Source organism: Lepidochelys kempii, chromosome 25 (assembly GCF_965140285.1).
Source record: "Lepidochelys kempii isolate rLepKem1 chromosome 25, rLepKem1.hap1, whole genome shotgun sequence".
NCBI lineage: Eukaryota > Metazoa > Chordata > Testudines > Cheloniidae > Lepidochelys > Lepidochelys kempii.
Window position 1 is genome coordinate 4,975,042 of NC_136404.1, and position 26,219 is coordinate 5,001,260.

The window sequence follows — 26,219 nt, forward strand, 5'->3', positions numbered from 1 at the left end:
CGCATGCGCATCAGAGGACTAAGGGGGGCAGGAGCCGAGGATTTGTCCACCCCCCAACAGGACGCATGCGCAGGAGGTGAGCCGACGCGGCGCGTGCAAGGCAGTTCGTTGCCCTGCAGCAGCGGTGCGCTGTGTCTCGCGCGGGCCCCAGCGCCGCGCCCGCATCGCAGCCTGCAGCCCTGGAGGCGCCCGCTCAGCGGCCGCCTGCGAGTTACACTGCACGAGAGAAGGAAGCAGCAGGCCCGGCCGCTGCCGGAGAAGCTCGTGGCAATCTGCTTAGTGTCTGTGGCTGCCCCTGACCTGGGCTTTCCTGCCCCCCCGTGACAGGACAAGGCAAAACGACACGCGACTGATTTCCATGCACTTTGCATGAGCTATTGCCAGCGGGATAGTGAGTTTGTGTGTGTGGTTTTTGGGAGGCGGGTGAGAGAACCTGGATTTGTGCAGGAAATGGCCCAACTTGATTGTCATGCACATTGTGTAAAGAGTTGTCACTTTGGATGGGCTATCACCAGCAGGAGGGTGAATTTGTGTGGGGGGGTGGAGGGTGAGAAAACCTGGATTTGTGCTGGAAATGGCCCAACTTGATGATCACTTTAGATAAGCTATTACCAGCAGGACAGTGGGGTGGGAGGAGGTATTGTTTCATATTCTCTGTGTGTATATAATGTCTGCTGCAGTTTCCACGGTATGCATCCGATGAAGTGAGCTGTAGCTCACGAAAGCTCATGCTCAAATAAATTGGTTAGTCTCTAGGGTGCCACAAGTCCTCCTTTTCTTTTTGCGAATACAGACTAACACGGCTGTTACTCTGAAACCTGTCAAATCATAGTTGGGGCAGGCCTTTTGGCTCTCACTCCCTTTCTTACATTTCCCAACACAAACCCAAGGTCTGTTGGAGCATTAAACGTTCAACCTCAACCCACTTCCCTCTGTCTGTGGTCATTTAAGGCACCACGGCTCTTTTCCCAGAACACTTTTTGGGTTTGAGAGGGAAGCTAAAGGAAAATAGAAACGATCAATATTCTGGGAGAAAAGCTTTGCTGAGAGCTAGGGGAATGTGGGGAAACAAGGCAAAAGGGCATTTAAACAGTTTCCCTTTCAGCAGCTAGCCCTGCCATATTTGCTTGAAAGCATTCCTTCTTTAAAACTTAATGTTTAGTTATATATATTAGTAGAACATGGTGTTTTTTGTTAACTCCAATACCATATTTGGGCTAAATGTCTCCAACTGCTTTTGAGTTTATTCAGCCCAGGATACACTTATTACCTCAAACAGGAATGACCCTCATGCTATCTATATAATGGGATAAAGCTAAAGGGCAAGTTAGATGTAAATATAAATATCAGGAGAAAAAAATCTTCCTGACAGTGTGAAAGGTATATTAAGGTGCAGAATAATGTCCCAAAGACAATAGAAGCCAAATGCATTAGATGATGAGCTGAAATCTGTTTTGATCTCTACTTTCCAGGATTTTATGACTAAGAATCCCATCTCCCGTTGACAAAAAGAAAAGGAGAACTTGTGGCACCTTAGAGACTAACAAATTTATTTGAGCATAAGCTTTCGTGAGCTACAGCTCACTTCATCGGATGCATACTGTGTGGTACTCCTTTTCTTTTTGCGAATACAGACTAACACGGCTGTTACTCTGAAATCTCCAGTTGAAAATCTCAAAGGATTCAGAGAAGGCAAATTCAGCTTACCGCTCTGCATCGAGGCCTAGACGCTGCTAGATCTAATCACTGGTAGGCCTCTACGATGAGCTTAAAAGATACCCTATCATAAAAAAATACTTTTTCCTAGATATGCAGTAAGGTCTCATATTTGACCTACAACACAACTTGGCCATCTTTTAATGTAACTCCCTACCTTAATTTCCCCACCCCCTTCACCTCTAGAGTTCTTAGCCTGCAAAAAGAACCACCAATTTGCTGTGAAATCATAGAAGATTAGGTTTGGAAGAGACCTCAGGAGGTCATCTAGTCCAACCCCCTGCTCAAAGCAGGACCAACACTAACTAAATCATCCCAGCCCGGGCTTTGTCAAGTCTGGCCTTAAAAAATTCCAAGGATGGAGATTCCACCACCTCCCTAGGTAACCCATTCCCGTGCTTCACTACCCTCCTAGTGAAATAGTGTTTCCTAATATCCAACCTAGACCTCCCCTACTGAAACTTGAGACGATTGCTCCTTGTTCTATTATCTGCCACCACTGAGAACAGCCAAGCTCCATCCTCTTTGGAATCCCCCTTCAGGTAGTTGAAGGCTGCTATCAAATCCCCCCTCACTCTTCTCTTCTGTAGACTAAACAAGCCCAGTTCCCTCAGCTTCTCCTGATAAGTCACGTGCTCCAGAACCCTGATAATTTTCGTTGCCCTCCGCTGGACTCTCTCCAATTTGTCCACATCCTTTCGAACTGGATGCAATACTCCAGATGTGGCCTCACCCACCAGTGCTGAATAGAGGGGAATAATCACTTCCCTCAATCTGCTGGTAATGCTCTTATTAATGCAGCCCAATATGCCGTTAGCCTTCTTGGCAACAAGGGCACACTGCTGACTCATATCCAGCTTCTCATCCACTGTAATCCCCAGGACCTCTAACTTTCCCCACTTAAGCTGTCTTTATGGCCAAAAAAGGTGTGCTTTTTAAACAGTAAAATACCTAGTGGAGACATAGTACAGGTATTTTTTAATTCTACATAGCTAGACAAAATCTACACTATTACCCAACCACTACCCAAATCTGTGGTTGACCTTGCTGTTACAGTAAAACTACAGATCCATGTCTCCACTAGGATTTTACAGCAAAATAACATGCACTAGCTATCTTGTATAAAAATACTTTCTTTTGGCAGTGAACACAGCCTTAGTCAAACTGGTTCAGTTTGCTTTGAGATTTAGACCAATCTCCCCCAGCAGTATCGCTTTTTGCAAGGAAAGGGAGAGAGAAAGGTTTTTGCTACGGGGGGGGGTCACAATATTCATTGCTGAGTGATTGTTCCAACTGCAGCATCAGTAGGCTGTTTTGTGGGTACAACTTCACTACAGAGAGAAGTGGATGAGGTAATATCATTTATTGGACCAACTTCTGTTGGCAAAAGAGATAAGCTTTTGAGTTTACACCTGTAGTCCTTGCTGGAGCCTCAGGTATAACTAACAGTTTGAACCAAAGGCTGTGAACCAGAGTAGCCTGGCCTTGGCAAAATAACAGCACTCCAGGTATTAGCTAACACCAAGTAAGCACATTCCTGACTGGAGAGCATGGTACAAAAACATGCACATCACAAGTAACTACAGAAATGCATTTCTAAGAGATGGTACAAGAAAACACCTCTCATAAGATAAAGATGGGATGATAGAATAGTAGATGGGAATGTTTTGTTCAGACTAGCAGGTACAGGGATAAGGGTGGTAACTAACAACATCTAGATTGTAATACATAACCTGTTTGTATCAATGTACAAAAGGAGAATTCATAGGAGGGGCAACTTTGTACTTGCCATGGGGGCAGCATCCTGGGGCACTAACTGAGCAGGTACCATTGTTGTGGGCATATGTTAGAGTACCTGTAACCATTGAACCAGGGTGTTACTACCATGCTTTGTCGACAGTAAACCTGGCCAAGTGCCTTTGCCACCGAGCTTGTGGTCTTTCTTTATGAGTAACACTGAGGTCTGCTACTACAGCAGACATCAGACCTTCTAGAACAGCAAAACTGGCAGCAGTAAAAACTTACCAGCCTTAACAACATTCTGCGGCCCTAGCAACATCAATCTCTTCTTCAGATCTGGAGGCTATGTCTATACTACATATCTTACAGCAGCACAACCGTACTGCTGCAGCCGGGCTGCCGTAAGATCTCCTGCACAGCTGCTCTATGCCAGCGGGAGAGAGCTCTCCTACTGGCATAATTAAACCACCCCCAATGAGCAGCAGTAGATATGTCGGTGGGAGACGGTCTCCCGCCAATATAGCGCTGTCCACCCCAGGGTTTTGTCAGTGAAACTTTTGTCAGTCCAGGGTGTGTGTGTGATTTTTTTTCCCACCCCAACGGACAGAAGTGCTAGTGTATACATAAAAATAACAAGGAGTCCTTGTGGCACCTTAGAGACTAACAAATTTATTTGGGCATAAGCTTTCGTGGGTTAGAACACACTTCATCAGATGCATAGAGTGAAAATACAGGAGCAGGTATAAATACATGAAAGGATGGGGGTTGCTTTATCAAGTGTGAGATCAGTCTAATTAACAGCAGGATACAAAGGGAGGAAAAATAACTTTTGAAGTGGTAAGAGAGTGGCCCATTACAGATAGTTGACAAGAAAGTGTGAGTAACATTAAGGAGAAATTAGTATTGGGGAAATTAAGTTTAGGTTTTGTAATGACCCAACCACTCCCAGTCTCTATGCAGGCCTAATCTGACAGTATCCAGTTTGCAAATTAATTCCAGTTCTGCAGCTTCATGTTGGAAACCTCTCCAGTGCATCATCAAGGATCTATGACCTATCCTGAAGGACGATCTCTGACTCTCACAGACCTTGGGAGATAGACCAGTCCTCGCTTACAGACAGCCCCCCCAACCTGAAGCAAATACCAGCAACTACACATGTCTAAAAGTTATGAATTTAAGCTCCCAGACTCATCTTTTGAAGGTGTTGTGCAAGTTGCCCTTGAAGATGAGAACTGAGAGGTCAGATATAGAATGCCCAAATAAATCTGGTAATCTTTAAGGTGGCACCGGACTCCTTGTTATTTTTGCAGATATAGAGTGATCTCTTTGTGAAAAGCATGTTATGGTATTTTTGTCTTATTTTTCTGTGAGAGTTCACTCAAGAGCATTGTGATTGTCTCATTTTACCCACATAGTCATTAGTGGGGCATTTAGTGCACTGGATGAGGTACACCACATACTGGGTTTGCAGGCATGTGTAGGATTCATAGATCTTGAAAGGTGTGTTGGGGGTGGTGATTCTGATCATCATAGCGGATAAGTCTACAGGTTTTGCATCTGTTCTGGCAGGGGCTGGTGCCATTTTAAGTTTCTGCGTCCTGGTCTGTGGGGAGCTTGCTTCTGATGATGTTTGGTGAAGTTGGAGATTGCTTGAAGGCCAGAAAATGGCTTTGGGAAAGATTTATTTTCAGATGTGATCTCCATTGAGTATGGGTTGTGATTGTTTAATTATACCCCATCTGGGTTCCAGTGTGGAATGGTATGTGACAACCAGGGGTGTGAGGGTCAGTGGGTTTTTTCTCCCCTCAGGTTCTCTCCAGCTATTTGGGTGGCCTGTTCCTGGTATTTGAGTACTTACCTGAAGATAAAAGACACCTTGGTGTGTTTGAGATGGTTACCAGATATATGAAGGTGATTGTGGATGTCTTGTATATAGTTGTCTATAGGGTTCCATTGTTGAAGCTGATCCTGGTGTCCAGGAAGTTGATGCTAGCGTGTCAGAGTTCTACAAAGAGTCTGATAGACAAGTTCTGGTTGTTGAAGATGTAGTGGAAATCTGAGGGAATTTAGGTCCTCTCTCCAGAGGATGAAAATATCAATTTCTCAGGTAGATCATTGGTTCTTTGGTGCATTTGTCCAGAAATTCAGCTCTTACTTGGGTGCTGCCCTTAACACTCCCTCCTTTCCCCACACAATACCCTCTCACTTGAGTTTGGTTGTGCTTTCAACCCAAGCTAGCTTGCCCAGCTGGGAGTGTGGGTTTTTCGCCTTGGTGCCGCTTTCACTCAGGCTGCTAAGCCACCCACTTTACAGGGAGGACGTAGGCTAAGCCACTCAAGGGCTGACAGTTCTCCAATACCTTCCCACAATCCCTCCCCGCTTCTGCCCAAAAGGGCAGACATTCTCCCATAATTCACTGACAGAATCAGAGCAACTTGGCTTACTACAGCACAAAGAATCATGGGATATGTCTTCCAGAGGTCCTACCAACACAGGTGAGTGCAACAGCACTGTGGACCCAGTGACTTGATTATGTATTTGCAGTGTGGCTAAGCTAAGCCAGGTGCCATCACCCGAGTTAAGTGCAATGAAGACATATCCGTAGCTTTTCTCATGTCCTTGAGATGCAACCAGCACTGGTGAGTGGAACAACCACTTTTCACAGCCCTGGGGAAAGTGAAAAAAATGCTGGGACTGCTTGGCGAATGCACGGTGGTCAAGTATGATCATTTATGCACATTAATATCCTTCATCCTTTAGGGTACCATAGTGCAGTACAGTGTCTAGAGCACTGGTTCTCAAACTTTTGTGCTGGTGACCCCTTTCACATAGCAAGCCTCTGAGTGTGAACCCCCCTATACATTAAAAACACTTAAATATATTTAACACTATTATAAATGCTGGAGGCAAAGCAGGGGTTGGGGTGGAGGCGGACAGCTTGCGACCCCCGGTGTAATGACCTTGTGACCCCGAGGGGTCCTGACCCCCATTTGAGAACCCCTGGTCTATAGGAAACAGCCTGACTATTCTGGGATAGAATGAAACAGACTGTACACTAGCAATACGACACAACAATTCTTCAAAGGAGAAGTGAGTAACAAGTTAAAACTGCTGGAGTTTGACCAATCAGGTCACTGGACATAAAAAATTCTAGTCAACCCCCACACCTCCTTCCTTTCCTCCCTATGACTGGAGTTATTTTTACTGGCTATTTGACACTGAATGGTCCCTTGCAATGTGTTAACTACTTATATTAAACATCTGTTCCATCTTGTATTTAGCTGTGACACTTTGAGCCCTGGTTTACGCTACAAAATTATGTTAGTATAACTATGTTGCTCAGGGGGGTGGATTTTCCACTCCCCTGAGCAATGTACTTATACTGAACTAACTCCTGGTTTAGACAGGGCCATGTCGACAGTCGGGCTTCGCCGACATAGCTACTACCTCTTGGGGAGGTGGAGTACCTGCACCAACACGAGACGCTTTCTTGTCAACAGAGGTAGTGTCTTCAGTAAGCACTACAGTGGCACAGGGGCAGCGACACCGCTGTAAGTGTACACAAGCCCTGAGTAATAAAAGATATTACCTCACCCACCTTCTCTCTCTAATATCCTGGGACCAACATGGCTACAACACTGCATATAGCTCAGAGTTGCAAGTCTCATTCTGACCATGGCACCTTTTGCAGAACTGCACCCTCTGGCACCATAATGAGCCACTGTTTTAATAATGATTCAGAGGGAAGTATCACCAGCTGTAATTTGTACGTGGCCTGTGTTTTGAGGGTTCATTTCAGGAGTGACCAGGATTGGATCTGTTTAGCTTGTGAGATTGTCGATCCCTCATTTCCATAAAATACAAGTTTACTCCGAACTTTCATTTGAATAAAGAAAATTCTGAAAAGAACGTTAGGTATACATTAGATAAATATGTTTAATCAGTCATGCCCCAGCAAAATGGTCTCTTTTCCAGAACAATAAATTCTACACAGTGTTACTGAAGTTAACCCCATCACTGGATCACCAGCCAGGCTGCTTCTTTTCAGTTAATCCTATCAAGTCCAATCTCATTCAGCCTTCTCTTCATATTTGGCCAGCTCACAGGTAAGGTTGATCTTTGGATAGTTCCCACTTCTCAAGTGAAACACCTGGTGTCACTGGCTTTTTCTCAGTTGTTGCTACTGCAGATTCTGAGCTAGGGGAGAGACAGAGACTGGCCTTAAGAAACTGTTAGTTTATATAATCAGTTCATATTTAACAGCAATACAGGGTTTGTTAGTAACATAGAACATTTTAGGGAAACCATTCCCAACCCTAACATCCCCTCTTACTCAAAAGAAGGTGCATAGAGACGGCACACTAATTCAGCATTCACTCACTAGCAGTCAACATCATTTATTGCATCAGCAATGCATTATATGGTGGTGCACCAGCCAAATACTGACCAGACTTGACTCCGCTTAGCTTGCAAGATCACAATATCACAGCCGGATGTTGCATGGCTGCTGATCATAGGATCAATAGGACCTACCTGGCATCTTGAGTGCATGATGCGAGGGATTTCTGCGGAGACATAACAATAACTGGAGGGTAGGACTCTCTGCGTCCATCACGAGTACAGTAGTAGTTATTTGCAAACTTGTGACTGGGACCCAGTGGAAGTTTAGGAGGTGGTTGAGTTCTAAACAGCAAAGAACCCAAAGAAAGCATCAGCACGCACCATGCTAAGTGAGAACCATATTCTCAGTCTTACTCTTGAGTGGAGTATTAGGAGAAATAGACACTGTAGTGTTATGCACAGGACACGCTAGCATTGTATCTTGAGCCACCTTCCAAGATTTCAGAATGAGCACAGAAAGCCTTAGACACAGTCATGGGTACGAATACAGAACTGGGGCCATGAATTCAGAGCATCTGTTAATGAAAACAAAGGCTCACAGGGCAAAGAATAACAACCCAATCTCTCTCAGGGACAGAAATAGAAAACGGTAGAGTTCCAAACATGTATGTTCTAATTCCCCTGCAGTATATTAAAAGTTAAGGAAACATCATTACCCAGTACCAAACCAGGAGAGAAGTAGCCTATATCTGGACTATGTTAACAAATCTGAGGAAAGAGCAAGCAACAAAAAGAACATCCAGAAAACTGTCACTCTCTCAGAAGAATTCTGTAGTCTTTAAGGTTTCAGAGGAACAGCCGTGTTAGTCTGTATTCGCAAAAAGAAAAGGAGTACTTGTGGCACCTTAGAGACTAACCAATTTATTTGAGCATGAGCTTTCGTGAGCTACAGCTCACTTCATCAGATGTTTACCGTGGAAACTGCAGCAGACTTTATATACACACAGAAATCATGAAACAATACCTGTGGGAGGAGGTATTGTTTCATGATTTCTGTGTGTATATAAAGTCTGCTGCAGTTTCCACGGTAAACATCTGATGAAGTGAGCTGTAGCTCACGAAAGCTCATGCTCAAATAAATTGGTTAGTCTCTAAGGTGCCACAAGTACTCCTTTTCTTTTTGTAGTCTTTAAAGGACTATTCTAAAAACAGAGAGACCTGCTTCAAACAAGAATACATCTCTTAATCAAACATCATTACTGGGTTCCAACATACAGGTGGAAAGCAACAAGTTAATTCCAGTTACTAGAACATGAGTATAGCTGCTGCTGAGAAGACAGAAACCAGGAACCAAACCTTTAGAGAACAGAGTGAGAAGAGGCAGAATCTGATATCTTGTACAGTAACTCCTTGCTTAACATTATAGTTATGTTCCTGAAAAATGTTTATTTTAAGTGAAATGATGTTAAGTGAAACCAATTTCCCCATAAGAATTAATGTAAAGTGGGGGGTTTAGGTTCCAGGGAAAAATTTTTCGCCAAAAACTATATATACATGCATACATATTCACAGTATAAGTTTTAAGCAATTTAATACTGAACACAGCAATGATGATTATGAAGCTTGGTTGAGATGGTGGAGTCAGAGGGTGGGATATTTCCCAGGGAATGCCTTACTGCTAAATGATGAACTAGCACTCGGCTGAGCCCTACACAGTGTAGCCTCACACTCTACAAGGCAGCAGGAATGGAGGGAGGAGACACAGCATGGCACAGAGAGAGACACACACACAGGTGTGTGTGAGCGCGACACACACACACACAGTGTGTGCGTGAGAGACGCGCATTGCCCCGTTAAGTACGCTGATGCCACTCTTAAGTACATTGCCTTTTTAAGTAGGTCAGCAAATTGAGACAGCAACTGCTGCCAGCAAGCTCCCTCTGTCCTGAGCCCTGTTGCACCCCCCTATGGAGATGGGGTAAAGGAGTGGGGGACACCCTGACATTAGCATCCCTCTTCCCCCCATCTGCACAGCAAGCAGGAGGCTCTCGGGGGCGGGGGACTGATAGTCTGCTGGGCGGCTGCCATGCAGGGAACTTAGGGGAGCTGCTGGTCCACCCTGGTTCCAAGCCCCCATCAGCTAGCTCCAACGGGCTGCTCTTTCTGCAAGCAGTGGACAAAGCAGGCGGCTGCCAAACAACCTTATAAAGGAGCATTGCACAACTTTAAACAAGTATGTTCTCTGACTGATCAGCAACTAACCAGGGTGAGTTAAGTGAGGAGCGAATGAAAGTTTCCATTTGCACACAGTTGGCTTTCGGGAGAGATGAACCAGAAGTCTTACTCTCCATTTCCTACCAGGCAGGGGTCTACATCCCTATTAACACTAAATGGACCTAAGCTGGGATATCACAGGTGAGGAGCTGATCCTCCCCATGACCCCAGATGTGGTGGTCTGAACTTCTTTCCTTATCAGATGCCAATCAGCCATTATGTGGGTGAGTTTGCATCCTCTTTTTCTTTTTAAGCAATGCAATGGTGAGGCTGTAACTTTAAATACAAAAGTTGGGGGAAAAAAGTTAATATTTCCACAGCAATATTAATTTGGCTATGTGAAACAGGATTTTGAGTTCTTTGCAAGGCTCAAGAGTAACTATCATGCAATTATATGCAACAGAGAAAGCTAATCTTGCTATTGAAATCTTATGTGTGATCAACAAAAAAGAAAAAATAGGTATTGCTTCTTTAGGAAAAGTAAAGAGACCTGAAAACTTTGTGGTCCCCCCCCCCCCCCCCCAGCTTTGTTATTTACCTTAGAAATATCAGGACTGTCCAGTCTGGTTTTGCACTCCCTAAATGAAAAATGATTGGCTGGAGCACAGTCTTAAAAATTCAATATGTTTTTCCGGCATTTTAATTAACTGTAATATTTTTTTTTAAAACTACAGATGTAAACTGAATAAAAATTACTTCCCCTCATGATCAAATTTTGCTTGTGTGGCATTGGATATTATTACCCTATTAGAGCCTCAGAGTTTTTCCCCCTCCCTCCCAAAAAGAGAGAAACAAGACTTGCATTTCGAATATAAAATAAGCAGAAAGAGGGCAGGGAGAAACTTTAGGTCTTCATGTACTGAACTCGGCAAACAGCACTAACCCATTTTTCTACCTTTGAAGGCCTCCTTTAACAGCTCCTGAGATTTGTATTTAAATTGGTAGCAACAAGTTACTAATAAATATTATGATAATTTTGTCTAAAGTTTATTTTATCTCCTGCTGTTACATTTAAGGTTCCTATGCATGAAAGATTAGTGAACAGTTGTTTTCTCTCTTCTTACGCCAAGCCGCATGGCTGTATTCAAGCTTAAGCTCAAACAAATGTTAGTCTCTAAGGGGCCACAAGTCCTCCTTTTCCTTTTGCAGCTACAGACTAACACGGCTGCTACTCTCAAACCAGTTCGGGTCCAGGTACGCGTCGCCCTTTCCCCTTTGCGGTTGGAGAGTTTCAGCTGCGCTTGCGGGGTTTCCACGCATACCAACACAAGGAGAAGGGCTTGCCTAGGAGCAGACCAGCTCTGTCCCCACCTCCCCGGCCTTACCTCTTGGAGATCTCCGTGTACCGAAGCTGTAGCTTGGCTTGCAGGTCCCGCTGTAAAAGAAGACGAGAGGGTCTCAGGGAGGTGCGAGCCCGGGGGCAGGGGAGACGGGGTCCAAGTGCGGGCAGGACGCCCAGGGCAGTAGGGAGAGCCGGGGGAGCGGGCCGCGCCACCCTGGTCCCAGCACGCGGGCGGTGCTAGGCCCCGCCGACCGCGCCCCAGGGATTCCGACAGGCCCGCGCGAGCCCCTTACCCCCGCCGCCCAGTTGCGGAGCCGCTGGATGAGGCGGGTGGCGGACGCCATTTTGGCCGCTGTGAAGGGCGCCGCCGCGGTGCGAGCTGGGAAGCGGCGCGGCGCTTGTCGGGAAAGGAGAGGACGCCAGCGGTGCGCGGCGCATGCCGGGAAGGGGAGACAGCGCGGTGCACGCTGGGTCTCGCGATAGCTGGGGCTATATAAGCGCGCGAGGGGGCGGGGCTCCTCCTCTCCTATCCGCATCTACAGCAGCCGCCATGGATACGAGCCGCGTGCAGCCCATCAAACTGGCCCGGGTGCGAGAGAGCGGGGCCGGGCCGGGGGTTAGCGGCGGGCGGGGCCGGGCCGGGCCGGGGGTTAGCGGCGGGCGGGGCCGGGCCGGGCCGGGGGTTAGCGGCGGGCCGGGCCCGGCCGGGGGCTAGCGGCGGGCGGGGCCGGGCCGGGCCGGGCCCGGCCGGGGGCTAGCGGCGGGCGGGGCGGGGCCGGGCCGGGCCGGGCCCGGCCGGGGGCTAGCGGCGGGCGGGGCGGGGCGGGGCCGGGCCGGGCCGGGCCCGGCCGGGGGCTAGCGGCGGGCGGGGCGGGGCCGGGCCGGGCCGGGCCGGGCCCGGCCGGGGGCTAGCGGCGGGCGGGGCGGGGCCGGGCCGGGCCGGGCCGGGCCCGGCCGGGGGCTAGCGGCGGGCGGGGCCGGGCGGGGCCTCTCTCTGCGCCTGGCTGACCCGAGTCTCCCCGCAGGTCACCAAGGTGCTGGGCCGGACGGGCTCACAGGGCCAGTGCACCCAGGTGAGTGACCCCCTCGCCCCGCCCTAGCGAGAGCGGTTCAGGAGCGTCGTGGGCTCCCCTCCCAGGCCTTGGACTGAGCCCCGGGGAGCCGGGCCGGTGCCCAGGCCGCTGGGGCTCGCCAGTGGCGGAGAGTTCCGCAGGTTATTTTCCTCTTACGGCTTTGGTTTGTCCCCCATGTAACTTAATTGCCGGTTCCCTTGTCCCCGTGTTGCGAGGGGGGAACGGACTTTGCCCATCTGCCATTTGTAGACGCCCCCCGGCGTTGTGTGCTCCTCGCTGTCTGGGCTGGGCCTTGGGCCGAGCGCTCAGCTCCGTGGGGCAGGGGCGCAGCGGACTCGGGCCCGGGAGCTGAGCAGGCCTGTCGGCGGCAGGTGGCCCAGGAAAATGGGGGTTTCGAGCGTTTCTGTTCGTTCTCTGCTGTGGCTGTCAGGTTCGTGTCGAATTCATGGACGACACCAGTCGATCCATCATCCGGAACGTGAAGGGGCCTGTCCGCGAGGGGGATGTCCTGACGCTGCTGGAGTCCGAGCGTGAAGCAAGGCGATTACGCTGATCTGTGCTGCAGCTGGGTAACTCATTTCGTTTTTGGGCTCTAATCAGGCCCTTCTTGGAGCTGAGATGTTAACCTTCACTGTGAATAAATTAAACACCCAGTCAGGATTTTTTTTTTTTTAAAGTGAGTTTCTGGTTAAGAAACCAGAAAATCATTAGTCTGTCTAGGCCTAGAGCATGTGTCTGGGTTCTGAGACCCTTGCTCTGTAGAGTGTTCACAGGTGTTTGCTTCGAGGCCATAACAACCTTAAAACTGAATATTTGAGTCTTGTGATTTGTCTTGAAGACATAATATGGTTAAACCTAAGATTTCCTCTCTTGGGAGTGGTGCCCATCACTTTACTGCATATAACTGTGACACTCCATGTGTTGGGTCTGCACTCCAGCAGTGTTTACAGTTTGAACACAGCTGTGAAGAATTGAGGTAGCAGTCCTAAGAACTGTCCGCAATTTGTCTTTGTCTACAGTAACTGGAAAATCGTAGTCGTTACTTGTCATCTAACCCAGTTCTTCATAGAACGATGTTCTTCATAACTGTTCTAATACAGTAACTTTTTGTCGTTTGGACAACACGAGAGTGTGATACTTGCCCCTCTCTGCAGGCTTGGGAGAACAGGGCTAATTGCTTTACTGCAGCTTTTGCCCAGAGTTGCTCTGCAGCCTTTTCATGCTGCTATAGAGCAAGATATTGGTTTGGAAAAACAGATGGAACAATGGGATCCTGGTCCATGTCTAGAGCACGTAGGTGTTATGATAATACAAATAAAAAACTTTTTTGAAGGTGATTTGTCCAGGTGCAGCCTTTGATCCAGGCTGGACTTCAGGCCAAAGAGGAGCCGTATGTAATAGTTTGAGTGCTCAGGTTCTGCTGGCTGTGGTTTTTCCTATGTGTAAACTGGAGAGCGCAGCCTGTTTCTGTAGAATGTTCTACTTCTGGGGCTCAGGCATGTGTCTGGGCAATTAACTATTTTGAAAATGGCCCAGGATATTTCCATTTATGTAATGGTCTCCTGTCCACAGGAAGCTGTAATTGGCAAGTTTCGATGAAATATGGTGGGTGAGAGCAGGCAGGTGAAATTCTGAATTCCACTTACTGCAGTGACGTGCAAATGCCCCATTAACCACATTAGGGCTGTTTGGCTCCTGAACTAACCATAGGAGCAAAATGAAACTCTCATTTTTTCAGTTATCTCTAGTCCCTCTTCCCCTGCCTCCCCTCCCAAGCCTTGGAAGATAATGTGAGACTCTGATCTGCATTTCTTTATAGATGGCAAGCCTGATGTGACTACCATTTCTGATTTCCTGTAATGAAGCGACAGTTCATACCTACTCCGCTTGACTTAGTGAAGAGGAATGTTGTGTTTCAGAGACTTAAAATAAAGGATTTTTTTCCAGTAACATTTTTCGTTGCTCTGTTATTTAAGAAACAAATGTTTGCTGGTTATGTAAACAGAACAAAGTTCTATAGGAAGAAAATATTGAAACTACTTCCAGAGGCTACCTCTTCTGAGCTACTGTGTCCCTCTCTTTCATTTAAAACTCATTACAAGTGCTGTAGCTGAATTGCCATACAAAAGATCCCATCTAGTGATGGCTGACACTTCATGCTGGAAGCCAGTGCTTTTCTATATATTCTTGGACCTCAGCAGTACCAAGACTGACAATATTAATGAACAAAAAAAAGCTTTGAGACCATGGGCTGTTGGGCATGAGGTAACAAAAGCTTTTCTGCTGTAATTGAAGCTAAAATTATGCTGTGGAAGTCATGGAATCCGTGACCTCCGTGACATTGGCTAACCAGCTGCTGCCGGCAGCAGGGGACCCCACAGAAGCCCAGCCTCTGCTGGATAGCTGCGGGTGGCAGGACCCTGGTAATTGGCTGGCTGTTGGTGGTGACCCCTGAGCTGCCTAGCTGCTGCCACCCGTGGCAGAGGGGACCCTAGAGCTGCTTGGCGCTGGCAGGGGTCCTCTGCAGCTCACAGCCCTGCAGGGTGGCAGTGGGGACCTCCCAGCCACTGGGCAATGGAATCCCTGCAGCTCCCAGCTGCTGGGTGGGGGTCGGGGAAGGTGCTGGACCCTCCCTCCCCATTTTGTATGGGATGTTTTTAGTAAAAGTCAGGGACTTCTGTGATTTTTTTTTTATTTTAAATTGCCCGTGACCTGTCCATAACTTACTCAAAAATATCCATGACAAAATTGTAGCTTTAGCTCTAATGCCCTTTTTGGTGGGAGGATTATAGCTGTGTTTTATGTAGTAGTAGCTAGAGGCCTCAACATAGATCAGAGGTCCATTGTGCTAGGTGCTGCATGTGTACCTAGTGAATGATAGTCCCTGCCTTAAAGCTGCCCTGTGCCAGTCTTAAACTAAGAGCTTCTGTTTATGGGTAACTTGCACCAGTTGAACTTAGGATGTGAGTTAGTTAAACTAGTGCAACTTTCTCATAGGGCCAAAATAAGGGGACTTAGCTAAGGTCACCCAGCAGATCAACGGCTGAGCTGGGCCAAGAAGCCAGGTGTCCTGACTTCCATTTCACTAGCTCATTCTGCCTCCTGTATGCTGGGTTACCCCAGAGTTATCAGGACTAGAAAACCTAACCACTGAGCCATTTTTTCCCCTCCATTCTGGGAACAAATACCTGCATCTTGACTGACTCATCAAGAGTCTGTATGCTTTTCTGGATCTGCCTCTTACAGCCAAAATATGCATGCAGGCCCTCTTACCTCTCACTGTGGCTACTGTAGCCTCCCTTCTGGTTTACTTGACAGACGTTGCCCCATCCAGTCAAACACTCTCCTGTTGATCCTATAACCTTCACCCCTCCACTACATCAAATTCAAGCTGCTTCTGGCACACAAGTCCCTGCTTCCCACCTACCCAATCTCTTACTGAGGTGCCTCCAGCCTGCTTCATTAATGATGTCCCATTTGTTTATTTTCACAGCCATCTGTGCAGGCTTCCCCTCAGCATAGCATATGCAGAGAATACTTCCCCTAAGATGGCATATCAGGCCACTCCCTCTTATCTCAAGTTCCTACAACATCCATAAAGAAAGAGTTAGCCAAGGGTCTTTGTCAGTGTATTTGTAATATAAAAACAAATCTCACCTGGTTGTGCCCACAGCCTATGATCCTCTGCCTGATTTTGTTGCTGTGTCCCCCCCCCACCCTGTTTTGTCCCCTCCTGTTGTGTGTCACTTATCAGAGCTGGGGCTGTATCTTTTGTGGCCTTATGACACTTATCCTGCTTTTGGGCACTTAAGGGGTCTGTCTCCTGTTTCTGGGTCCACTCCAATCCACAAAGCTCCCACCCCGCACTGTAGGCATGTAACCTTACTTGGCACCCAAGTTTTCAGGGTAAAAGTCCCCTCAGTGCCTAAGCTCCTGCCTGTAGCTGTGTGCTGCTGTCTCCTGTTCGCTATCTGAAGGCCTATCCCTTGCTTAAGCAATTCCCAAAGCTGGGGAAGACACATTCGTCCACTGGAGTTGGGGGCAGGGTCCTGTCTGGTGGGTGTGCTCAGAGACTGCCTCTTGGATTGGGTCCACTTCAAACTCTGGCAGGAGGAGGTGCTGCTGCCACATTATAACTGACCCAAGCACTTGCCTGGGATGTGGGAGCACCAGGTTCACTTCCTCCTGCTGGAGGGGGAGAAAGGCTTTGAAGAAGGGATCTCCCAGCGGCTGTGCTGTAGCTGCTGTGCTATGGGATAGCTGCATGTCCAGCTCCCCTCAGTCTGCCTTGGTGGGGCTGCTCCGCGATGGGAAAATAAGCCTCACTGGAACAGGAGGCCTGCACCCAAGGCTGCCCACCTGGGTGCACTAATCACTAGGCTACATTCTCTGCCTCACATGCAGTTTTTTAGTCTTGCTTTTGGCTCAACGACTAGCTAAATATTTAATCCACAGTGGAGCAATGTCATGAGGCCAGGCTGAGGGGTATCAGTATCCCATAGCTCTCTGGTTAGTGCCCTCACCTGAGATGTGGGAGACCTCCTCTTGTAGCCTTTGTCCCCTGCTAGCAGAAGGGAGAATTGAAGTGCCAGGTGAGTTGGAAGGTGGATGGTGGCTCCTCCAGCTGTTTTGTGTGGAGTGAGGCAAGCACCTACCAGGCCCACAAGAAGCTGCCTGACTCCAGGTAGCACTGTGGGCTTCCATTCTTGCCCCCTGGACTCAGGTGCTTAGCTCTGTGAGGGGGCAGGGCTCAGCCCACACCTGTGGTTGGCACTGCCCACTAGCTGGCCCTTCACTGTACAGGAGCCTAGGTGCCTGACTCAGCCTTGTGGCTACCACTGTCGCTCCTGATGATTTTACTAGCTGCCTTAAAGTTCAGCATTGCTACACTGAGCATTGTGCTGCCTAAGTCCCTTTGTGGATCCAGGCCTCACGCACTAACCAGAGCTAGGGCATGGGAGGAGTTCCCCAGCCATGGGTTGTTCATCTGGCAGACCGCAGCCTCGGCGGTAACAAGAACAATTGTAATAATGTCCTCTTCAGCCCCTGATTTCCCTTGTCTATTCTGTTTGTGGGAATTAGTCAGTGCAGTGATAGTCCATTCCAAGGTGGCTGAGCAGGTCTGATAGGTAGGGCATTACCAAATTCAGCATCCACTTTGGTCAATTTCATCATCATAGGATTTTAAAAATAATAAATTTCATGATTTCAGATATTTAAATCTGAAATTTCAGAGTTGTGTAACTGTGGGTTGTGGGGCCAGCGTGGTCACAAGATTATTATAGCCAGCATGCGGTATTGGCACTCTTACTTCTGCTCTGCTGCCTTCAGAGCTGGGCGGTTGGAGAGCGGCGACTGCTGGCCGGGAGCCCGGCCCTGAAGGCAGCACCGCAGAAGTCAGAATGGCCTGGTAGGGTATCGCCACCCTTCTGTGCTACTGCTTGAGGAGTGCTGCCTTCAAAGCTGGGTACCTGGCCAGCAGTTGCTGCTTTCCAGCCATCTAACTCCGAGGGCAGCACGGAAGTAAGGGTGGAAATACTACAATCCCCCGCTCCTCCCCCCACAATAACCTTGCAACCTCCTTTTGGGTTGAGGACCCCACCCCCAGTTTGAGAACCGCTGGTCTCCCCTGTGAACTCTGTAGAGCATTGGGTAAAAGTACACAAAAGACCAGATTTCACGGTCTCTTGACACATTTTTCATGGCTGTGAATTTGGTAGGGCTCTGCTCATAGGAGCAGCGAGTGCTGAGTGCACAAATACCAAAGATGATGCTAGCACGTGGGCTGGCCTCCCATATGACCACATGGGCCTTAGTCTAACCAGCACATTAGGACAGAGCAAAGGGGCCAGGAATTGCAACTGAGAAATTAATTCATAGATTTTAAAGTCCAACATGACCATTTTTGCTAGGCTGACCTGCCTAACACAGCTGAATATTTCACCCAGTGATTCTTATGTCCAGCCCACACCTTCTGGAAAGCTGCCTGGGGGAAGCAGGCATAATTGCTTCAGCCAATGCATAAGAAACTTGGAAGAAATCATGTGAAACCATGAGCTGGTAACCTTGTTCTGTAAAGCTCAGGTTCTGGACACCTCAGTTGGAGGCAGCCTTAAATGGTTAAGGGGATGCTGATGGCACCTTGACTTGATTTTAAAATATATTTAATTTTACATTTTATTTATATTTTTAAAAATAAACCATATTAAAATATGAGCAAACAGAGACACCAGGCGAAAGCATTTTCATGGGTGGAACATACAAAGCAAGTGTAATCAGCTGGGTTTCAGTGCTAGAGAGCTGCTGTGAACATCCTACATCCACTTCACTGTATAGCAGACAGGTCTGGTGCAACAAGCATGGGAGCCTCGGCCCAAATCCTTAAAGGTATTTAGGCACCTAACTTCCACTGAAATCAATAGGGGTTAGAGGCCCAAATACCTCTGAGGCTCTGGGCTTTTGCCCATTGCTTATCAGAAGAGCAGTTCTCAGATTCTATAAACGTGGCTCAGACAAAGTCTGGTTGGGACAAATAACTGGTCTGGGAGAGTAAGGCTGGAACTGCTGGCTCTACACCAGTGGTCCCCAAACTGTGGGGTGCGCTTCCCTTTGGGGGCGTGGAGGAATGTCCAGGGGCTGCCCAGGCCAGCCCCGCTCTGCTCCCAGTTCCGCTCTGGCCCTGCTCCTGGCCGTGGCTCAGCCCCTACTCTCAGCCCCTGGTCCTCACCCCTAGCCATGATTTGGCTCCCAGCTGGGGCGGGGGGAATGTGGACACATCCCATGACTGGTAAGTGGGAGGTGAGGGTGGGGGAGAGGAAAAGTTTTGGGACCACTGCTCTATACTGATAACATAGAAGCAGCCAGTGGTAACAAACCCAGCTGTAAGCTCTCAAATGCCCCAGGTGCTCCAGCACCGTTGTCTACTAACTCAAGGACATGTAGGTGTGTCCTGGCTCAGCCTTTGTGGTTCTGAGCTAACACACCTGCCATGTGATGGGAAGATTGTAAAGGAGGTTCCTGTTTCTCACAGAGCTGTTGGACTGCATTGCTGGCCACAAGAGGAGGCGATCACTTTTTCAAACCCACTTAAAATTTTCATGACCCAATATTCTGATTTTTATGGCTGGCGGGAGGCCCCCTCAGGGAGTTAGTGAAACTCTCAGTGCAGTTGCCAGTAACGCCCCCTGTAAGCCGAGTATGTTCAGCCATGCAGTGCGTTTAACACTGATTGACAGGTTCTGAGTCCTTCGAGAAGGGCTGAGTGAAAAATTGGACTGAAAAGGGGATAAGGACCAGGTCCTCAAATAAATTTAGGTGCCTAGCTCCCATATAAGCCTAAGTGAGCAGGCCCTCTTGGAATCAGGGATACCATCCCATCCCATGTGCAAGGGGCACTGGGAGGTCATGGACTATGATTTATTGGATTGTGGGCGAAAGGTGCAGTGCTGGTGTGAGGCCCGCACAGTGTGTCTGCCCGTGCGGAGATCAAGGGAAGGGAGGGGGACTCTCCACCTGCTTTTCAGGCTGCTTCCGGAGGTCATAGAGCTTTTAAATGTTTTTCAATGGCTGGGTCCAGCTCCTGCCCCAGTGAAGGAAAGGGCGGGGGGGGTAAAGTGAGGTGGCAGGGCTCTGGGAATGCTTGCCCTTTGCTCCCCTGGCCTCCGGCTACTGGAAACTGGCAGGGTCACTTGCACTGTAGCTGAGCAGCAGAACCTGAAAGCCCAGTAGTGACGTGTCCCCGGAAAGCCCTGCTCTGGTTTAGATATTTGCGGTTCCATTCCATGTGTTTGTTGCCCCCGGCCACATTCATCCCCATGGACCTATAATTTTAGCTCTTCCCCTCCCAGCACAAGCTTGGCCGCCCTGTCAGCTGCTACTTCCACTTTTTGCTCACTTATGTAACCTTCCCAGCTGCCTCTGCCCTTTTGCTCCTCCCCCCAAGCTGTCTCTGGCAGGGCTGGATGGAATGGTGAGTAAGCGGCAAGAGGAGCTTCAGCTGCCTTCACAGCTAAAAGCTACCAGTTTCTTTAAAAGAGAGGGGGGAAAAGTTTTAAAGGGAATTTCCCTGCCTCCTCCCCCACCCGCCCCATTGGGAAAAGGGGACCGGCCCCATGTGGGAGGAGGCGGTACCAGCTGTGGGAACTCCAAAAAAGCTCCAGCTGGAGAGTGAGTGGATTCATGGGTATGGGGCTACCCCACTCTGGTACTCCATCCACCTCCCAAACCAGTGCACTACAGCAAACACAATAGCGAGTTCCTGCCAAGCTGATTAAATCAGTAATTAATTTTCCATTGAAACTGTTTTGGAACTAAAATACATTTTTTTCCATGAAAAGTGCAGGTTCTCCTACAGAAATGTCAGAATTTTTTTGTTGAAAAACTGAATGCCTGAAAACCAAAGTATTTGGATTTGGAAATACTGCCATGGTGCCTCATGGGAGGTGTAGTTCAGGTGCTTCATGTCCACATTATCCTCTATGGGCCTGCCTCACCAGATGGACTACATCTCCCATGATGCACCCTGGTGGACTTCTCCAAGAGGGGAGACTGGTGCATCATGGGATATGTAGTCCAACAAGGGAGCATAGCCTATGTGCTGAGGCACAACTCCAGGAAGAGGTAGCCTGATATCTTGCAGCACCTGAGCGCCAGGTGCAGCCAGAACACAGGGCAGTGATCAGCAACACAGCCACCACCCACAGTTAAGTTTCAAATGCTAAATAAAATCCTTTCTATAAAACAGCATCCGTTTCATAAAGTAGCAGAACAACACGTGGTACCAGAAGTGGCCAGAGGGGAGAGCACGGTCTGGAGAACATTTAAAGGCAGCATGTTAAGGAAAGAGGGATTGTTTCAAGCAGCCCTTCATCAGAGGAGCTCCCCCCTCTCCCTGCTCCGTAAACCCACCTCCTCTGTAACACAGACCAAAAAAAGGATAGCATAAAGCCACCACTGGAACTCAGGTTAATGGGGAACATAGAGGAATCCTGGATGAGGTTTAAACACTGTTTGTTCTATACATGATGGCAATAGGTGCAGGCTCCTTGAGTGGAAGCCCCAAAAGTAGCCTCATTGCTAACTGTAACTGGAAGGGAAGCTCTAGATCTTTTTAACAGCTTCTAGCTGTCCCCTGAGGACAGTGAAGATTTTGATAAGGACACAGTTTCAGACTCATCACATTCCTAGAAAGAAAGACACTTAAATCTTCTCCACACGAGTGCAAAAGGAAAACAAAGGCACTGAGGATTACGTCACAGACTTCAAGCATAAAAGAGTCAGTCTTGCATCTTTGGGCCCCTAACAAATTCCTTGATTAGAGCTAGGCTGCAATAATCTAATGCTACAGGAATCTTTACTGAGAGACGGTGACTTAACTTTGGAAAAAGCCATAAACACCTGCAAAGCAGCAGAATAGGCAGAACTGTAAATATGGGCTTTAAGCAAAGAGGGTACCAGGGACATGGTACAGGAGGTCACTGCATAGCAGGACAAGGAGACGCACATACACAAAAGTGATAAACTGACACCAATCAATATGAGAAAGGGCAAAAAAAAATGTCTGTGGAAGGGCCATTCCGAACAAACGTGGGACATGTGGAACCAAACTTGTGTACAAACAATGCCCAGCATTTGGACAGAAGTGCAGCGTGTGTCTCAAGAACAACCATTTTGCTAACCAATGCAGCCAACAGAAAATGGTGGATGCAATGCAGGAATATGGTGATAGCTCCAGTGAGGAGCCAGTGTACGCTGATACCATAAAGCTGCCAGTAGACGAGAATTGGTTCATCACTCGTAATACTAATGGCTCACAAATCACATATAATGTAGATACAAGCATGGACCCCAATGTACAACCAGCACAATGGTGTGAACTTTAAAATACAAGACCCCACTGACAAAACAGGCAAATGTCCAGACAGCTTATAATGGACTCCGTAGTCCTGTGGTGGGCTGATGCTGGCTCATTCTCACCTATAAGAAAGGACTAAATACATCTTTCTTATAGGACATAGAACACCTATATTGGGCCTGGAATCAGGTCAACAGTTGGGACTAATATGCAAGCTGATTAATACAGGACACAACTTGTCACAAGGCATCAAAACTTCAGTAGATACAGATGTGTTCAAAGGCTTGGGAAAATTGGCAGTCATGCATAAAATAACTTTGAAGAAGGATGTAAACTGTTTAAAACACACAGCTAGGAAGGTACCTGTGGCCCTGAGAGGCAGACTCCAGGAAGAACTGCAATGTCTCCAAGCCATGGAAGTAACCGAAAGGGCTGAGGAACCCACAGACTGGGTGCATCACTGGTGATAGTACAAAAGAAATCTGGATTTTTCACTTGTGTCTCAAACCCAAGGAATTAAACACTAACATAAGAAGGGAGCATTATCACAGACGGACCTACATGAAATCTTGGGAGAGATAGCAGGTGCCAACATTTTCACCCTTCTAGATCTCTTAGAGCTCACGGCTGTGTACAGTACTTGTAACTCTCCTTTTGGCAGATACCGCTTCAAACTTCTGCCTTTCAGAACCTGGGCTTGTAGAATGGGGCATGAAAATTAAGAGTGTTTAGAATGTGGTAAGTTGCCTGTAGAGCTTGTGCCAGGGTGTTAGGTACGAAATCAACTTTCTCAGCTTAAGATCAAACAGGGTGCAGCTAAAGAACAGAGGCACCAACAGGTATGGAAGGAAAGAGAAAGATGAAGGCATAAAAATGTACTACTATGACAAAACCACGGTGCCCCAGAGGGAAACTACGCCCTGGGGAATCAGTTAAAATTTGGAATAATGGTTCATGGGGGGATAAGGCTGAGGTGATTTGTCCGGTTGCTCCAAGATCACATGAGATCAAAAGAAGGATTTTTGCTGAGACAGAGCCATAAGCATCTCTTGCCGGTACCGGTGATAAACGTCCTACACACCAAACTAGAAACATCCTGATAATAAGACCAACACCGAGCAAAGGGATGCTGCCTGCTGGGACTGCAAGGGATGTGGACCTATCAGACACAAGATCATTGGATACCTGGGTCGGTTATCTGGGAGACACGCCGCCTTGACCAAGGGAAACTGATGCTGTTCCAAGACTCCCAGCGGAGGTGAGAGCCCATTACGATCCAATGGTCAAAAAAACCAGAAAGACTCATTGAAAGCGACTGAGCAGCAGCAGAATCACATCTCCCCATGGTATGAACAATGAGGGTATTGGTTTGTTTGTTTAGTTGTTAAAAAAAGAAAAAAAAAAAGGAAAGACGTGGAGTATGCTAATGAAGTCATGCATATGCATGACAAGGGCCCAAACCCAGGAAGTGGCAGTCAGACACATTGCAGGAACTGGCAGCAGGGCAGTGACCAGCAGCCCAGCCACCACCCCCAGTTATGTTTCAAATGCTAAATAAGAGTTCTTGGCACGACAGAGTGTCCCTGCCGTAAAGCAGCAGAACAACACAGCCCGCAGAGGAGAGGGGGACCTGAGCAACTACAGCTGCATTTCCCCATCAAACTTTTCATTTTTGGCCTTTTGTTTTGTTTTCAGCCTCAGGTATTTTGGGATTCAAATTTCCACTGAAAAATTGAAATTTTCTGTGGAAAATTTAGATGCAGATGATTTTTTCCTATTTTTGCTGAAAATCTCCATGGTGAAACCCAACTTTTCTACCAGCTCTCGGTATGATGTTATAAACAGTGCTCATGGCTGCCCCGTGTAGGGCAACGTGCCCAGTTCAGCCTAGACAAGCATCAAGGTGGGGAGGAGAGAGGAAATGCTGGAAGTGACCCTCTGTTTCACTGTAAGCAGTTGCACTCTACAAGCAGCCCCCATGACACAGATTAGTGCAAGTTGCTTCCCTTCTGTGGAGATTGGGTTAATTAGGCTGAGAATAGATGCCTGTCACACTGGACAGGAATATAAACACACGGAATCTTGGGCGATGATCCAACATATGGACCTGGCTCGAGTTCTTGGATGTGATGAGATTATGGGGGAGTTTCCGATTTCAGGACTATGAAGAGTAACTGCCTGGAGAATCCAGCTGCCTGGGATGTGAAGGCTTCTCTAATGCTTCTTCGTTAGATTGCTAGAGCTCTTCAAGGCTATCGGTGGGGTCCCCTGCTGCAGAGAGAGAGAACATCAGTCACTAAACTTTTCTAGGATGCAGAAACAACAGCCTCCATTCCTGTGTATGGGACCAAAGGGATCCTCTCGATCCAGCCCCGATGCGCTGGTCAGCTAGGGCAGTGGGAGGACAGGCCCCAGTAGGTCAGTCTGGGGAACATGCAAATAAGCTCTGCTCAGTAGCCAATTCCTTGTTGATGCCTTATGAGAATTTTTCATCTATATTACGAGTCACCCCTTCTTTTGGGTGTAACCCAGCTGAGCATCTCTGGGAGAGCCCCGGGAAGAACGCCAGTCACTGCAGAAGTAGCCTGGACGGGGCTTTAAAAAAATCTCTTCTAATTTAATCAATTCAGCGGAGTGGCTCTTACACCCGGCCCAGGGACAGGACACAATTAAAACTTTAATGCTGCTTCAGAGTCAACTAAGTGCAAAAAAAAGCATCTGAAAATATATCTGAGTGCATGAAATTACCTCTCCGCTTCCAAACTCAGAGAACTCCCTAATGGCTGAACCTGTCTGCTTCAAACTTTCACCCAAAATATGCATCCCAGCTAAGAACCACCCTGAGAAATACCAGCCTAGCTCTTAGCCTTCCTCGCGTGTCAGTGCTCCAGCTAGGACAGATGCTGAAAACTCTGGCAGTTAGTCCAACTTTATAATACAATCAACACAAACAGCAGAAAATCGCGTACAGTTTAATAATAATGTCATTTACTTCCTAGATTCTGCTTTCCTCCTATGTCTTGTGATTTACATGCATTTGTATGCGTATGTCACTGGGGCACTACGTAGAGCTGCTGTTCTGATTGAGAGCAATAATTACTGAGTCTAGAGGCAAGATGAAAAAATAACAACTGCATTTCAGAAGAGCTGAGCGCTAGAGAGGAACTTCTGGGATGTTCCTTAGAACTCCACCCCCGCGTCTCTCCACCAGGTGGTTGAGTGACACCACACTAAGCCAATGAAACACCAAGTGGGACCTTAGCACAAACTCATTGAGGTGGATGGCACATAGTTCTGAGGCCATTCTGAAAGATGCCTTTTCCGAATTCCCCCTTTCCTGGGTGTCAGAAGCCAGTTTCACATACATTGGAGAGCGGATCACTTGACGATTGCCCTGTGCTGTCAATTCCCTCTGAAGAATCTCGCATTGGCCACTGTCAGAAGACAGGATACTGGGTAGATGGACCTTTGGTCTGGCCCAGTGTTGCCATTCTTATGTTCTCATGAATAGTTCTCGCACATATGGGAAATCCCAGCTTTTGTTTTGCCTGCTTAACAATTCCTAATATATTCAATACAAATAATTCTCCCTCAGCCTGGGCAGGCTGGTCCGCACAGAGCCTACCCTGGAGCTCGGTCTTGCTCAAGGGTTAAACAATTCCAAGGCTGGGGCTTTCACCACTTCCCTTGGGAGACCTCACCACTAACCTTGATGGGAAAGGTTAGTCCCTATCCATCTTAACCTTGCCTTTGGGCAGATCCATTGGGTGACTTCTTGTTATTCCTCCCTGAACCCCACCCTGCAAGATCCCTCCCTTTTATAAGATGGCAGCACAGAGTTCAATTCCTGAGAGATCCAGGCTGGATTTATTTGTAGTCAGTTCACCATGCTGTTGTCTCAGGTTTTCATAAGCCTCCCAGCTTGGAGAGGGCCAATGCT

The 26,219-nt window shown here is 47.8% G+C and overlaps 3 protein-coding genes across 5 annotated transcripts in view; 1 reads left to right on the plus strand and 2 right to left on the minus strand.

Moving 5' to 3' along the window:
• Window positions 1–7,374: 7,374 nt before the first annotated feature.
• Window positions 7,375–11,782, minus strand: NDUFA7 (NADH:ubiquinone oxidoreductase subunit A7). The gene is made up of 4 exons (XM_073324707.2): window positions 11,647–11,782; window positions 11,397–11,446; window positions 7,990–8,139; window positions 7,375–7,653 (listed from the first exon to the last, which is right to left on the minus strand). The coding sequence occupies exons 1-4, from the start codon at window positions 11,695–11,697 to the stop codon at window positions 7,557–7,559; spliced, it is 348 nt and encodes a 115-aa protein (XP_073180808.1). The 5' UTR covers window positions 11,698–11,782; the 3' UTR covers window positions 7,375–7,556.
• Window positions 11,783–11,840: 58 nt separating this feature from the next.
• RPS28 (ribosomal protein S28) lies at window positions 11,841–14,376 on the plus strand. The gene is made up of 4 exons (XM_073324708.2): window positions 11,841–11,942; window positions 12,379–12,426; window positions 12,857–12,995; window positions 14,246–14,376. The coding sequence occupies exons 1-3, from the start codon at window positions 11,904–11,906 to the stop codon at window positions 12,977–12,979; spliced, it is 210 nt and encodes a 69-aa protein (XP_073180809.1). The 5' UTR covers window positions 11,841–11,903; the 3' UTR covers window positions 12,980–12,995; window positions 14,246–14,376.
• A 4,197-nt stretch (window positions 14,377–18,573) lies between these two features.
• KANK3 (KN motif and ankyrin repeat domains 3) overlaps window positions 18,574–26,219 on the minus strand; it is a 55,356-nt gene continuing 47,710 nt past the window's right edge. For 2 of the 3 annotated variants that reach the window (XM_073323986.2, XM_073323985.2), the window contains one exon: window positions 18,574–24,550. In XM_073323986.2, the coding sequence (XP_073180087.1) occupies window positions 24,494–24,550 (57 nt within the window). In that variant the 3' untranslated portion in view covers window positions 18,574–24,493. The remainder of the gene's footprint in view (window positions 24,551–26,219) is intronic. The other variant, XM_073323987.2, reaches the window with a different exon arrangement.

Excerpts from the sequence above, each read along its gene's own strand:
- NDUFA7 (XM_073324707.2), bottom strand. The coding sequence starts at position 11,697 with ATGGCGTCCGCCACCCGCCTCATCCAGCGGCTCCGCAACTGGGCGGCG. Across the intron at positions 11,447-11,646 it reads TCCGCAACTGGGCGGCGGGG|CGGGACCTGCAAGCCAAGCT; the intron begins GTAAGGGGCTCG and ends CTTCTTTTACAG. Across the intron at positions 7,654-7,989 it reads TCATGCACTCAAGATGCCAG|CTCAGAATCTGCAGTAGCAA; the intron begins GTAGGTCCTATT and ends TCTCTCCCCTAG.
- RPS28 (XM_073324708.2), top strand. The coding sequence starts at position 11,904 with ATGGATACGAGCCGCGTGCAGCCCATCAAACTGGCCCGG. Across the intron at positions 11,943-12,378 it reads AGCCCATCAAACTGGCCCGG|GTCACCAAGGTGCTGGGCCG; the intron begins GTGCGAGAGAGC and ends GTCTCCCCGCAG. Across the intron at positions 12,427-12,856 it reads CACAGGGCCAGTGCACCCAG|GTTCGTGTCGAATTCATGGA; the intron begins GTGAGTGACCCC and ends TGTGGCTGTCAG.